This window comes from Mya arenaria, chromosome 2, assembly GCF_026914265.1.
Source record: "Mya arenaria isolate MELC-2E11 chromosome 2, ASM2691426v1".
NCBI classification, from domain to species: Eukaryota; Metazoa; Mollusca; class Bivalvia; order Myida; family Myidae; genus Mya; species Mya arenaria.
The window spans coordinates 10,006,543-10,021,528 of NC_069123.1; the positions used below are offsets into that span (position 1 = coordinate 10,006,543).

Sequence of the window (14,986 nt, forward strand, 5' to 3'; positions counted from 1 at the left end):
CGCACCTTTCAGGAAATAATGTTTCACTCTTCTTAGAACTATTTAAAGACCAATCAGACCATTTACATACTCTGAATCACTGCGCGAATATCCATGACAACCACGAATTACTGCATATCCGTACGCAATTATTTTCACTATAAAGCACAAAAGAATTCCGGCAAAAAAATACATTTTAACTTAATTTTGTCTAACTGAGGTGCCGCTCGTGTAAGATAAGTTCATCCCGACCCTCATGCAGGGTGTTTTGTGGAAACTCAGTAAACCTCGTTTCCGCAAAACACCCTACGCTCGGGTCGGAATGAACCTATCTTACTCTCTCGGCCATGGAAGATAGTCTGGCATCATAATTGCACTTATTCCCATCCAATTACTTCTGAATGACTTGGCGTAAAGTCCTCAAACTTGGTAGGCTCTTACCCGGTAAGTTACAATCAGTAGTCAGTCCCCATATTAATTAAGGAGTTATTATTATGGAAACTAGCATGGTCAGAAGCATTGGATCATGACAGAATTTTGCACTTTTATGTTACCTGTGTAGCTTGGCAAAAACATATAGGGATCATATTGTCCGGCGGTATCTTCAGTGTCACACTTTCATATCCAAGCTCTATATCTATTGCGTGATAAATTCTAGAATTTTTGCCCTTGAATTGGCACAATTTCAATTCCACTCTTTAAATTTTGTATTTGTTATCCAATCTTTACAGAACTAGATCACAATGTTCTTTGGCATAAATCATATCTGATTTCAATCAACAGCCAGTAATTGCCCTTAATTTGATTTTTTTCCCAATTTCTCATTGTTTGGTCAATTACTTGAGCATTTTTTATCCAATCTTCACCAAACTTGTGAATTACTTTTTACACAATTTTTGCGATTTATCAACAAGGTCATAACCTTACTTTCAGGGGTTACCTTGGCCCAGGAGGGTGGGCCAATGATGCAGGGGGTCACAATGTTTCCAACTGTACTGGAGGAGCTGCCATGTATATAGACCACAAAGTATTTGGGACTGCCCACATTTACCAACATCCAACTTGTAAGGTAGGCATTCTGGCCACAATCTCTCAATAATCTTAAAATCAATATAAGTTGATTCCGAGATTTATTATTTTCATCGTAATGCATTATCATGTTTAACTTGTTTGACCTTTATGATCAAAACAAAAAAATGCATGATTTAGGTACATATAAAAAATATTAGTCCACGTAGCTATTCATTAAAAAAATCATTTATGAAGACGATTTTTTGTTTATCTGCACCTACTTCATATGTTTTTTGTTTTGAATGAACAAATTAAACATGATAGTAAACATAATTAATAAAAAAAACATAAACCTATCTGGTGCCCCTCTAAGAGTAGCATGCTTTAAAATCATATTTCAATTTTATGAGATGTTGTTAATAAAATCCTTGACCGTTTAGGCAAGGAAATATTTTGGATACATAAACTAAAATCAGTGCTACATTCTCAATGATAAACTTCTATATTATATTTACTACAGTCACATAATTGTCCTTGGTTGCCTATTTTAGGCTAATAAAATATTTTTATTAGTAAAAAAAGGAGAAATATTTCATGTCTGAAGCAGTTCATTTTATGAGGGCAGAAGGGTGCCCCTGCTGGTCTCCATTTGGGCAGAAGGTATGGCTACCACAAGGACAGGGTTCAGCACCCTTACATAACTCTTTAGCTGAAACCTTACCAGAGTTATATTCAATACATGCAATAAAGGACAATTTTACGGACATGAATCATTGACTCTATTCATAGAATAGATCTGTTATTTGTATCCAATAATCCGATTAGCTACATCGTTCTTAGATACAAATAAAACAAATATTGAATATACCACCTCATAGAGTGTGAATTTATAAGCTTTTGCCATAGTAAAAGAAATTAATGCATTAAATGCATATATTCAACAAATAAAATCAATTAATTTTACAGGAGATTTACAACACAACTGTGGCCCATGACCCTGAAGGTCTGCTGGGAACACTGACTTCCTGTTTAATGTGCTTCCTTGGCTTACAGGTGAGTGGGATGTTTTAATATAAGTTTGTCAAAAAGCTACAAAGTGATGGTGGGAGAGTACTGGTAGTCTAGTGGTGTCTGCCCCTTACCACAAATGTTGTGGGTGCTACCACCATCAGGGTGACAGTAGTCTAGTGGTTTAGGTGTCCTTCTTTCACCACAGATGTTGTGGGTGGTACTACCATCAGGGTGACAGTAGTCTAGCGGTTTAGGTGTCCTTCTTTCACCACAGATGTTGTGGGTTTGATTCCCACCAGGGAAACTTTCTCATAGCCTCTCAAACAGACTGGACATGATTTTATAAGCTATTGTATCAGCTTACGTCCCAATCAGTTCAAAGAAATTAGTAGAAACTACAAAGCTACATTTTTAGCTCGACTATTCGAAGAATAAGGAGAGCTATACTACTCACCCTGGCATCGGTGTTGGCGTCACACTTTGGTTAAGGTTTTGCATGTAAGCACCTTTAAGTCATTATCTCAGTAAATACATCAGTTATTGCATTGAAAGTTTGGATATGTATTTCCAACTATCTTACATACTTAATTAATGAAGTTAGAGAACAATTATTTTAATTTAATGCAAATAATAGGCCTTTATTATTCGACTTGGAAAGTCTGGTTAAGGTTTTGCATGTAAGCACACATAGGTTAATATCTCAGCAACTACTTGAGGTATTGCATTGATACTTGATACAATGGTACTCAAACATCCAACCAACTTATATAACCAAGTTAGATAACTCTAGTTTGCATTTAATGCAAATAATTGCCCTTTATTATTCGACTTAGAAATTCTGGTTAAAGTTTTGCATGTAAGCACACATAGGTTAATATCTCAGCAACTACTTGAGGTATTGCATTGAGACTTTATACAATGGTAGTCAACCATCCAACCTACTTAATTAACCAAGTAGGATAACTCTAGTTTGCATTTAATGCGAAATAATTGCCTTTTATTATTTGACTTAGAAATTCTGGTTAAGGTTTTGCATGTAACCACATTTAAGTCAATATCTCAGCAAATATATCATGTATTGCATTGAAACATTAGATATGTATTTCCAGATAACACTTTTTTTAATATAATGCAAATAATGGGCCTTTATTATTTGACTTAGAAATTCTGGTTAAGGTTTTGCGTGTAAGCACACACAGGTTAATATCTCAGCAATTACTTGATGGATTGCATTGAGACTTTATACAATGGTACTCAAACATCCAACCTACTAAATTAACCAAGTAAGATCACTCTAGTTTGCATTAAATGCAAATAATTGCCCCTTTTTTATTCAACATAGAAATTCTGGTTAAGGTTTTGCATGTAACCACTTTTAAGTCAATACCTCAGCGAATACATCATGTATTGCATTGAAACTTTACACACAGGCTCCCATCTATTTAACCTTTTTATTTAATCAAGTAGGATAACTCTATCTTTTATAATATACAATTTTTGCCCCTTTATTATGCGACTTAGAAATTCTGATTAACGTCTTGCATGTTAGCACACATAGGATAATATCTCAGCAACTATTTGATGTATTGCATTGAGACTTTATACAATGGTATTCAACCACCCAACTTAATTGAATAACCAAGTTAGATAACTGTATTATGCAAATAATGGCCCTTTATTATTAGACTTAGAAATTCTGGTTAAAATTTTGCATGTAACCACATTTATGTTAATATCTCAGCACACCATGTATTGCATTGAAATCTAATCTAACAGTGATCCATGCATATTCGCCAAAACTTTTCAATCCTTACATTGAAAAGCGGCGGAATAGTCAGCGCGCTGTCTCTGTGACAGCTCTTGTTATTTGTAGGCCTCTAAATTTACCATGTTCAAGCACATGAAAGTACCTCAAAGAAAACTAAGCAGCTACTATTAAATTTTGAGACTTCATCTTTGTTTGCACAATAACTCAAAAAGACCTAGATCTATGAAACTTCAGTGGTAGGTTGCCCTTGACTAGTAGTTGACCCCTATTGTAGGTCAAGGATCACCACTCTTAGGAACACTGTCTCTCAAGATATTGTGCAAAACTTTTTATGCCCACAAAGGTGGGCATATAAAAATCGCACCGCCCGTCTGTCTGTGTGTCTGGCTCAATAACTTGTGTCTGGGCTGTAACTTTCCATTGTATGGAAGGATTTTAAAATAACTTGCCACATGTGTCCCTCATACCAAGACGACGTGTCGCGTGCAAGACCCGTGTCCCTTACTCTAAGGTCAAGGTCACACTTAGTGTTTATTCACAATGAAGTGCTGCATATAAGGACATAGAGTATAGGTTGTTGTGTCCGAGCTATAACTTTCACCTGTATGGACAGATTTTAAAATAACTTGCCACATGTGTTCCACATACCAAGACGACGTGTCGCGTGCAAGACCTGTGTCCCTCCCTCTAAGGTCAAGCTCACACTTTGGTGTTTATTCACAATGAAATGCTGGGTATATGGACATAGAGTAGAGGTTGTCGTGTCCGGGCTTTAACTTTCTCTTGTATGGACATATTTTAAAGTAACTTGCCACATGTGTTCGACATATCAAGAGGACGTGTCGCATGCAAGACCCGTGTCCTTACCTCTAAGGTCACACTTTTTGTTTTTCACAATGGAATGCTGCATATATAAGGACATAGAGTATAGGTTGTCGTGTCCGGAATATTTCTTTCTCTTGTATGGACAGATTTTAAAATGATTGCCACATGTGTTTGACATACAAAGGCGATGTGTCGCATGCAAGACCCGTGTCCTTACCTCTAAGGTCAAGGTCACACTTAGGTACTTAGGTGTTTATTCACAATGCTGCATATAAGCACATAGAGTATAATTTGTCTTGTCTGGGCTGTAACTTTTTCTTGTATGGACAGATTTTAAAATAACTTGCCACATGTGTTCAACATACCAAGACGACGTGTCTCGTGCAAGACCCATGTCCCTACCTCTAAGGTGAAAGATACACTTAGTGTTTATTCACAATGGATTGCTGAATATAAGGTCATAAGAGTGTAGGTTGTCAAATATGGGTGGTATTTTTTATGTTCAGAGGCAATTTAAAATGACTTGCCATATGTATTTGACATGTAATGGCAAGATCAACTTTTCATGTACTGACCTTGTTCATAGGTCAATGTCACATTCGGGGGCATTAGTCACATACTGTGACAGCTCTTGTGCCATATTACCATATTGACCATAATCTTTGACCTCAAAAACAATATGGGTCATCAGCTGGTCAAGGGCAACCTACCACTGAAGTTTCATGATCTTTAGTCAAGTTCAAATTTTGAAATGTTTGCCTTCTGTTAATTAAACTTTATGCAACAATTAATATTCAATGCATTTTTTTTGAAACACTTTATTCAATTATTCACCTGTTTCAAAGCATCTTTTAAGGGGCTTTTCAATAATAATAATTGTCTATTATGTCCTGTACATAGAGTGATAAAGTGTCATAATATTGGACTGATCTTAAATTACCTGGTGTAGTTTGTACTTGTATATGTATTATTTTATAGTGTGCGAGGCCAACAAGGCCAATAGATCCCTTCAGAGAAAAGCATGCTCGACCCTGACTGGTCTTTATATACATAAATTATGTTCTCCATCCACACTGAGACCTGGATATGCCAATTTGCATATAATTAAGTATATCAACGTACTACGAACACATCTCCCCCTACTGCAGAATGTTATATTATATCTATAATGTTGTTTCAGGCCGGTAAAATCCTAAGGATGTTTCCAGACTGGAAAAGTCGAGTAAAGAGATTCCTTATATGGGGATTCATACTGGTAAGTTGTTGTGTACAGAAATGATGTTTTTAGCGCATCTGCTTTCTGAAGAAAGATTAATTGCGTGATTGTCATTGCCAGCAGCATGCAAAATGATTAACCTTGGCGATAATTCAGAGACTTTTTTGAGGAATTCAAATGAAGCTTGGTACACATGTAGCCAAAATAAATTCGCTCTACAGTAAGACCCATAATTGTGGCTGTAATAATTATTGAGTAATGGCCAAATTTTTGCTAAAAAAAACAACAACCACAGGCAAGCATTTGTCTTGCAGCACTCCTGTTATGAACTTGCTGTAATATTAATGTCATTATTGGTGAAGTTTATGGATGACCAGGGGCTATAGTATCTTAATAGTGAATATTTTCAACTTAGTGGAATTTTAAAAAAAAAATACCAATTTTATTTTTATTTTAATGCCTTTATTATATGGATCTTTTTCTTGCTCATTTTCATATTTTTGGTGTAAAACCATTGTTAATTTTCATTAAACAAGAATAAAAGCATTTTTTTACTAAATTGAACATTTTTCGCGAAGAAGCTTTATGAATACGGCCCCAGAAATATATAATTTAGTATCTAGAGCACTGGTGCTTTTGTTAAGTAGTACAATACTGTATCTTTTATATCTACGTATAACTCTATAAACAAATTATATCGTAGTTGTAAGAGGGTTTATCTCCACACACACCTCATTTTATTTTGTCACAGGAACATTCGCTGATACTGGACCTAACGAAATACATCAAATCACCGAAATACGAAGATAATTACTGAACTACACAAGAAAGATATCGAAATACGCCTAATATTCAAACAAATTTATTGTTTTTGATTTAATATATGTTATAAATGCCTCGCCAAACCTAAATTTTCCGGCACCGATTTTATCATTTTTCTGGTTTTAGCCTGTTTTCTCACCATTTTTTTGCCTGTGTCCTATCTATGCTAGCGTCCTATACATAGTATAATACGGTATGTTGCAACAGTCATGGAAAAACTTCATTACAGATAATGTGGCAATCATATTGACAAAAAATATGTTTATTAGGCAACCTTACCACATGGGTACAGTGACTTAAAAGTTTTATGAAAAATGGTAAATAAAAAAACTTCATTTGATATGGAATTGTTTTTTGTAAGGCATAAAAGAAAAACAAAACAAGAACATAATATTACAGTTCAAGATAAACATATAAGTTGTCAAACTTTCGTCAATGATTACAGGGATGTGATTGACCTGGCAGCCGGAGGGCTTAAACTTTTTCGGCCATGGGTTTATGGGGTGCTCTTTGGGTCAAAAGCGCACTGCTGTTGAAGAAAAAATGTCTTTTTAGAAGCTCTTTTGAGGGCTCTCCTGACTTTAAATTTGAAGCAAACTGGAATATTAACTTAAACAACTGAAAGCAACCAAATAAAATATTTTTTGGGGGGTGGGGGGGGGGTCCCTTGGGCCATAAGATCCGCGGAATTCCATGAATCCTTGGACAAATCACATCCCTGGATTAAAATTCATTGTTTTGGTGGTCAAGGTTTGGCTATATATCCATTTCATTGCAATATATTATCTTTTGCAGGGTGTCATTGCTACAATCTTATGCAAAGGAGAGAAAAATGACGGTTTTATTCCCATCAACAAAAATTTATGGTAAGCCTTATCAACTCAATTGCTTGATCAAGCTTATTAAATATAACTGGTGTCACAATTCATGACAAAAAGAGTTAAGTTAATAATACATATTTCACAAAATTGCGAAAAAAGAAAAGAAAATGTCGTTTTTAAAAAAGAGAATATAATTCAGAACATGTACATGTATTAGTAGCAATATCATATCATTTGAATTGCTTTTGAGGTTTGTCTTGTTTTTTTATATACATACCCAAAACTGGCTTTATTTACTAGTTGTCTGAAAGCCCAAATCGAACACCTCGTTTCATTGCATTGCCATGATTGTAATTATAGATATCAGTCATATAAAGTAGGGAATAAACAATGATTTTTTCGAATTAAATGTAGAATTTTTCACACTACACAATTGACTAGGTGCCAAAGTAATTACTGCAACATTCCCAGATCATTTGGCGCGGTGTTTCAGATAAGCCATTGGGCATTGCAACCATGGGCTTTTATTTATTGATAAAATATAATCACGTAATTGGTCATCTGATTGATTGATTGACAACTGGTCAATTGAGAATGTTTTTCATCATCTCTATTTTCAGGTCACTCTCATTTGTGATATGTCTGTCAAGTTTTGCGTTTTTCCTGTTTGCATTCTGCTATGTAACGATTGATGTCTACAAGATGTGGTCAGGGGCGCCATTTTACTACCCAGGTTCGCTGGAAGAGTTTAGATATTAACAAACAGTCTCAAGTCCAAGTCTAGACTCAGCCTTGGAAAAGCCCTTTTATTATATGAAAAGGAAACAAGGAGTCTAAATTTCAGTTGTTTTACAAAAACGAAGGTGAATAACTGTACAATTTTGAAATGGAATAAAAAATAATCAAAACTCAAACCAAAAAGAAAGTTACAATGAAGATTTGCAGCTTGCCACTTGTCGAGTCTGAACTGAGAACTTGAGATTGTTTGTAATCATTGCCCCCCAGTCTTAGGGATCATTCAATAATTATGTCTTGACAACTCTAGGAAATACAAAACCCATTAAGACAGTACTAAGGGTGTTGACTGTCTTACACTTTTTATTGACAACAATAAACAATTTGATGAAACCAGACTGCAATTTTCACTGGATGTAGTTTGGCCTTCCGAAGGAGCTCCTATTCACAATGTATCTAATTCACCGTAATATGGAGGTACATTTAAGAAAATAATTAACAAAGCTTTAAAAATACACGACGTATATGTATAATATTTTCTTAGTAATGGTAATTTAAAACCGAATGTCAACCATATAAATCCCATATTGTTTTAATTATGACAAGTATAAGTATGGTTTTAGCCAGATTTTTAAAAGGATACGGCAAGCAATTGAACCAGCCTCTTGAGCACATATCAACAACAATCTCTAGTGGCGTTGTCTGTTAGTCCGTGATACCGCAAATCCCACCCGCAAAACTCTTGTGAGCAATTATTTTAATGCGGGTCATTGTCACTGGGCGAACTGCAAATACTTACACTCATGTGCTAAATGCTGGGAAGGCCACCCAGTGGCCCATTGCCCTAGCCACACACGATACAAAATATCCCCCGTTACCCTGCGGGAGTGACATTTCGTGCCCCCCGACCGAGGCGACCAGATCAGGTCCAATATAACGGTGGTCAACACCAGATTCGGTATTCTTCCATGTAATTTGAATGCGACTGTAATTGGTGCTAAAAGTAGGGACAGGGTCCAAAGGAGAAAAGGGCACAAACTTTAAACATTGTGAATTTCTAAGAATGTTTTTAAATTGAAATAAAACCAAATATGTCAAATTTGAATTAATTTATAATCGTATGTCAAGAAGTATCTTATTGTCTTAAACGCTTAATTCTTTTAAGGCAGGATGGTGCATTTTCTGATCTCCATGAGGTCAGTTTCCATAGCTCTAGGTTTAATCCTAGTTTTACTGCTCTTTTGTTTTATTTACAAATTTAGTAGTAATAAAGTAAATGCTGTATTTAGAAAATAGACAAGTCTGAAACAGTAACTGGATGGATATCCCTGATAATGGTGTTGTTTAGCTCAATATCACTTCATCAGCTAAATTTTATCATTACATCAGCTGTTTAAAGTATTACATATTATTTTTGATTGATAATCGCTACACCTCTAGGGATGAACTCAATCTTCATGTACGTGGCCCATCTAGTATTTCGACCATATTTCCCCGTCAGTCTGGCAGTAGACAACACGTCTCATTGGGCGCTACTTGCCATGCATCTGTGGGGTCCGGCCTTCTGGTGCCTTTTCACTTATGGAATGTTCGTCCGCAAAGTCTTCATCACCATCTGAGATTGAAACTTGATGTACTAAACCTGTTTTTGACCCTTTGTAGCACAGATTTCCTGTGAATGACACATGCCATTCACATGTGTAAATTCCCCTCCCCCCTTAAACTTTGCAAGTGATACTCCTTCATGTTGTGGCCGAATACTACTTTTAAATTAATATTAACTATTTTTGAAATCTGTACACCAAATAATGCAAATTATTTAGCTTTTGTGTAAACTTAGGCTCCCAAAATACGCCTTAAATAGCCCCTAAATACGGCATTCCTAAAATTGGGGCTTCTTTCTCATAAAGCAGTCCACAGCCAGGTCAAGTGGCTCATCTGATCTGATCAAATGAATATAATGAGAAGAAAGAGTCTTCTACTGGTTGCAATTTTTATAAGAATATAACCATTCTACTGCCTACTTTTTTCCATGCATTACATGTTCTTACCACTTGCACAACCATGCAAATATACCATGTACATGTATTTACCATTTGCCATACCGTATGCACACAATTATCAAACCCCTGCAGAGTGTTTGAAGTAATTCAAGTATTGACTTTCAATTAATTGTTGCTCTCGGATTGATTTTGGACCTGTCATGTTTATCACTTAGAACGCTGAAAGTAAGCACTTAGAACGCTGATTGTAAGCATTAATTGATAAAAAATTATATGTTCATTTTAATGAAATTATTAAAAAAAAAAATATAATCACAAAAAATATCTTCTTAATTCCAGGGATGAATGCAATATTACTCTACTTGGGTCATGAGATTATCAGCCAACCAGTGGCCAGATATTTGAATCTAGGATCACGACCCCCATCACATGACCTGTATCTGCCAATCAACTGCCTGGACACAGCTGTGTGGGTGTTGTTGGCCTACTTCCTCTTCCAACACAAGATCTTCTTCTCCGTGTGATGAGGATTGATGGATATTTATTTAACAACATGATCATTTTTTACAATTTGTTTGTGAATTTAAGCAGTATGTGTTATTTGTGTCAACGTTATGAATGGCAGTCTATTTTCATGTATGTTTTCAACATCTTATTAACAAAAGGATCATAGATCATCATATGCTTACCTTTTGAGTAAGTAATCAAATGAAGCAGTCCGGGCTTCTATTAAAGGAAGTTTGGAAGTATATTACTCCCTAAAAATGGACTAAAACTTCCAAAAATGGGTTCTTGGAAGTACAAAAGCTTCCATAATTTTCAAGAAGACTTTGAAGTTCAATTATCAAAACCTGGTGTCAATGTGTTACTTATTTTGGTCATATTTTCAATAGTTTAATATCAATTTGTGGAGTTGCTAATTACGTAATTTTTAACATATAGTTGAAAACAGTGGAACAAATTGGTGTTTTGGAGAGACTTCCACTTTCAGAGAAAAACTTCCAAAACTGATAGCAAGGAAGTTCATACTTCCAATTTCAAATTCTTACCGTAATGGAAGCCCCATTGAAGCCGTTTTATTTATTCCAAAACAAACGGTTAGACTGGTCATGCATGCATGACTCAGCTAGATTGAATTAACATAATTATAAATAATTTTTGTTTCAATTCGAGTGGAGATTAACATTCAATATTTTGTCAAAGGCTTGTAAATGTATCTGCTCACTCTTGTTGTTGCTAGTTTCCATTTGTAATCTTGTAAGTTTTTCTGATGGAAAAAAAGTCAAGGTGTTGTCCTAGCCTTGGTGTCCTTATCGTCATTGGTAGCGTTATATGGCGAAACCTTTCATCTCTTCTGCATCCCTTAAACCATTTAATCTAATATGAATGAAACTTGGTGCACATGTTGCAAGACACAATAAGCACATGTAAAGCAAGGCCCATTACTTTGGCTTTAATTATTGTAGTTATGCTCCTTGATAAGCCTTGGTGTATGCTCTGCCACACTTGTGTTAGTCACGAGATTTTTTCTCATTTATTACATTTACCGTTATGAAACTTGTGTCAAGGTCATGTTAGAAGAGAAAATATGCACATGTATATAGTAAGACCCATAAATCAGGCTTTAATAATTATCGAGGCCTTTTTACTTGTCTTTGGTGTTGGCGATACCTGCCTACTTCCCCAAGGACCAGACCTTTTTTTTCCAAAATAGCCTCCGATACTCACTATTTAAAAAAAATAAAAAATTATATAACAAGAATTTCATGATTCATTTAATGATGTTTCTGTGCGACATATTTACTGCATTATTGATATTTAACTCCATTTGTAAAACTAAATGGTCCAAACTGTTTGAATAACAACTTACATATTTTTCCCCCAAACTGGAACAAGCAGTTTTTTCCTCACGAAAAAGGCTAGGGTGCCTTCTCCATAACTAGTAAAAGGGCCCTGATTGTAGTTCTGCTACTGATGAGCATTGTCAACACTCCCCCATGGTTTTTCACTCTAGTCATGGTTTTTCCTCATTATATTAATCATTAAATATATTTTTGTTCTCTCATTGTACATTAACATTCATTGGCAGCTTTGTAAAAAAATGCATTTCATGTTATTTTGTTTGGTTGTTGTTATGGCTGTTTCCAGATTTAACCGCCTTCATGCTTGGAAGATGTTCATCTGTGTAAATAATTTTAATAGGAGTTTTGTGAACTTGATAATATAACATTAAATAGTTTTTCATTCAAATTATGTATGTTATAATACTTGCATGATCTGCAAAATTGTTTGATATAGGACAATTGTATTGATGAAAATTCATATATTGTACTTGATCTTTGATTACACAACATTTGTATTTGAAAGAATGCGTTTATCTGGCTTGAACTTTCAGTATGCTGTCAAAGATGCTTTGCTGGCATGATAACCAATTGCTAATTTATGAGGTTGTATTTATTTTTACAACTATTTATTGTGCATATTAACATACATGTACACACATGTAAATAATCATGGTTGTCCAAATGAACATCGATACAAGAACTGTATACACGTTGTCATTGCTGGAGTACAGGATACTTCCAGTTGGTTGTTAATTATACTGTTATTGATATAATTGTTATGTAAAGGGGAGGTAATTATTATTGTTATGTAAAGGGGAGGTAATTATTATTGATATGTAAAGGGGAGGTAATTATTATTGATATGTAAAGGGGAGGTAATTGTTATTGATATGTAAAGGGGAGGTAATTATTATTGTTATGTAAAGGGGAGGAAATTATTATTGTTATGTAAAGGGGAGGTAATTATTATTGATATGTAAAGTAGTGGTAAGGAACTGAAACCTATATATTTTGCCCATTTGTTATTTTGACTGCCAGTCAAAGTTTTCAATACATGTTAATTATACTGTTCATCACCAATGGAAATTATCAATAAATAATTGATCTTGAAGTGTTTTGTATACTTTATTTCCTTCATACGGTAAGTATAATTAAACGGGATGATTATCCAACTCTCCAACATTGAACATAAAGTATGCTTTATGATCATAATATGAAAATGAAAATAGAAAAAAACACCAACAAATTTGATTCCCGACGCAATATATTAGCAGTACTGTCCTCGTTCAGCATTCTTAATAATAACCCGCTGTTGGCGAAAATGATGGCAAATGGGTTGATTTAAAAATTTAAAAGATAAAAGAATATTCAGTAGAATAAGTAGTGATGGTCGGTAACTTCAGTACTTGATACAGTTCAACCGAGACTTATTGAAAACCCTGTTACCATATCGGGGGCTGAATATCCGGGGGTTACAATTGAGTTGTGTTCGTCACATTCAGTTACAATCTTGTGGTGCATGTACCTCCTAAAGATCTGCAGCTTGCACATGAAACTTCATCGGCATGTTGGTCAGCATTAGTGTTGTGCACCCCTTCAGTCACATTTTATTGATTATTTCACATCTGTCTCAAGAAATACATAGACAAGATCTCCTGTCAAGCCAGAGCATGTGTAGTCACCAATCCTGTGATAGTCCTTGCTTTAAAATCCTTAAACACATAACCAGGCAACAGTCAAGACCAACAGTTAGAATGACACCAGTGTCATCAAGGTTAATTTAACATGACCCTACAGGACTGTTTCTTACATGCATTGTACCACCTCATCAGATGGACATTTGCCATGATTAATTCCTTCCATATATAACAAATTTTTGGGTTGAACAAGCCAAAGTATAGGTAAATCTGACCATTGACTAACTTTTTTTAACCAGGTTATCAACGAAAACCAGGTTATTACAATGGGGATGTCGTCAAGTGGCGGGCTTCAGACGCTGATTTCTGCCCAATAACTTGAGTTAAAATTGATGGATAGTAGTAAAAGTTGGTGTGTAGGTAGCTTATGTGAAGAGCTAGCTTGGACTTGGTTTTTTATCAGTGTAAACATATGCATAAAGTAAACTAATATTAACTAAGGCAGAGTTGTTGTACACACTGGACTAGACGGATCATATACTTAGCCACCTACTACTAAATGTCTAGCACACTGTTTTCATGGTTGGTCCAAGGGCATGGTGAACATTTGTGCCAAGTTATCTCAAATCCCCGTGTGCATTGCCAAATTACAGTTTGGACAATTAAAAATACATTGGGGGGAGGGGGGGGGGGGGGGGGGGGTACCCAAAGGCATGGATATTTGACACATGAACTTAGTGAAGAAAAAAAATTCTTTATATAAGCTCCATATGCATATGATGACCCATTTATAGACCAAACATATAAATAACTTTGAGCGAAGACCTTAAGTGTGACCTTGTCATTGGACTGACAGACATGGGTGTTCCTCAAGGCCAAGTTGTTCCCCTTTTGCATAGCCTAGATACAACCTGAACTCAATTTGTAGACACTTTTCCGCCCGCCCACCATACGACCTTCCACAAGCACAATGAATCTTTACATGCAGAAATACTAAATAGAATTTCACAGAAAATGCACCAGTTTATATTGATGGCAGTCAACAAAATTAGGCCATATACGGTACATTAATAATAAAACCGTAGGATTTCCTTGGTTGATAACTTTCGCTGACTCCTGATGAACTACAATAAAAGCGGCTGTTGCAGTATGAATCCTATGAGCGATTATATACATATAACTGATTTTCACCAGTATTGATGCACTGTGAAAAATCACTCCAAGGACACTAGATAAAATGGCCCCTGTAACCATATATTCTAAGTTCCTTGCAGAATTTTATGTCAAGTGCTGATTCAGAAGTGTGACTAAGAA

The 14,986-nt window shown here is 35.4% G+C and overlaps 1 protein-coding gene across 1 annotated transcript in view; it reads left to right on the forward strand.

Moving 5' to 3' along the window:
- The window catches only part of LOC128222895 (heparan-alpha-glucosaminide N-acetyltransferase-like), a 36,023-nt gene extending 22,877 nt beyond the window's left edge, over window positions 1-13,146 (forward strand). The window contains exons 12-17 of the mRNA XM_052932071.1: window positions 913-1,048; window positions 1,957-2,043; window positions 5,775-5,849; window positions 7,428-7,498; window positions 8,074-8,186; window positions 10,531-13,146. Coding sequence (XP_052788031.1) covers window positions 913-1,048; window positions 1,957-2,043; window positions 5,775-5,849; window positions 7,428-7,498; window positions 8,074-8,186; window positions 10,531-10,715 — 667 coding nt within the window. The 3' untranslated portion in view covers window positions 10,716-13,146. The remainder of the gene's footprint in view (window positions 1-912; window positions 1,049-1,956; window positions 2,044-5,774; window positions 5,850-7,427; window positions 7,499-8,073; window positions 8,187-10,530) is intronic.
- The last annotated feature ends 1,840 nt before the right edge of the window (window positions 13,147-14,986 follow it).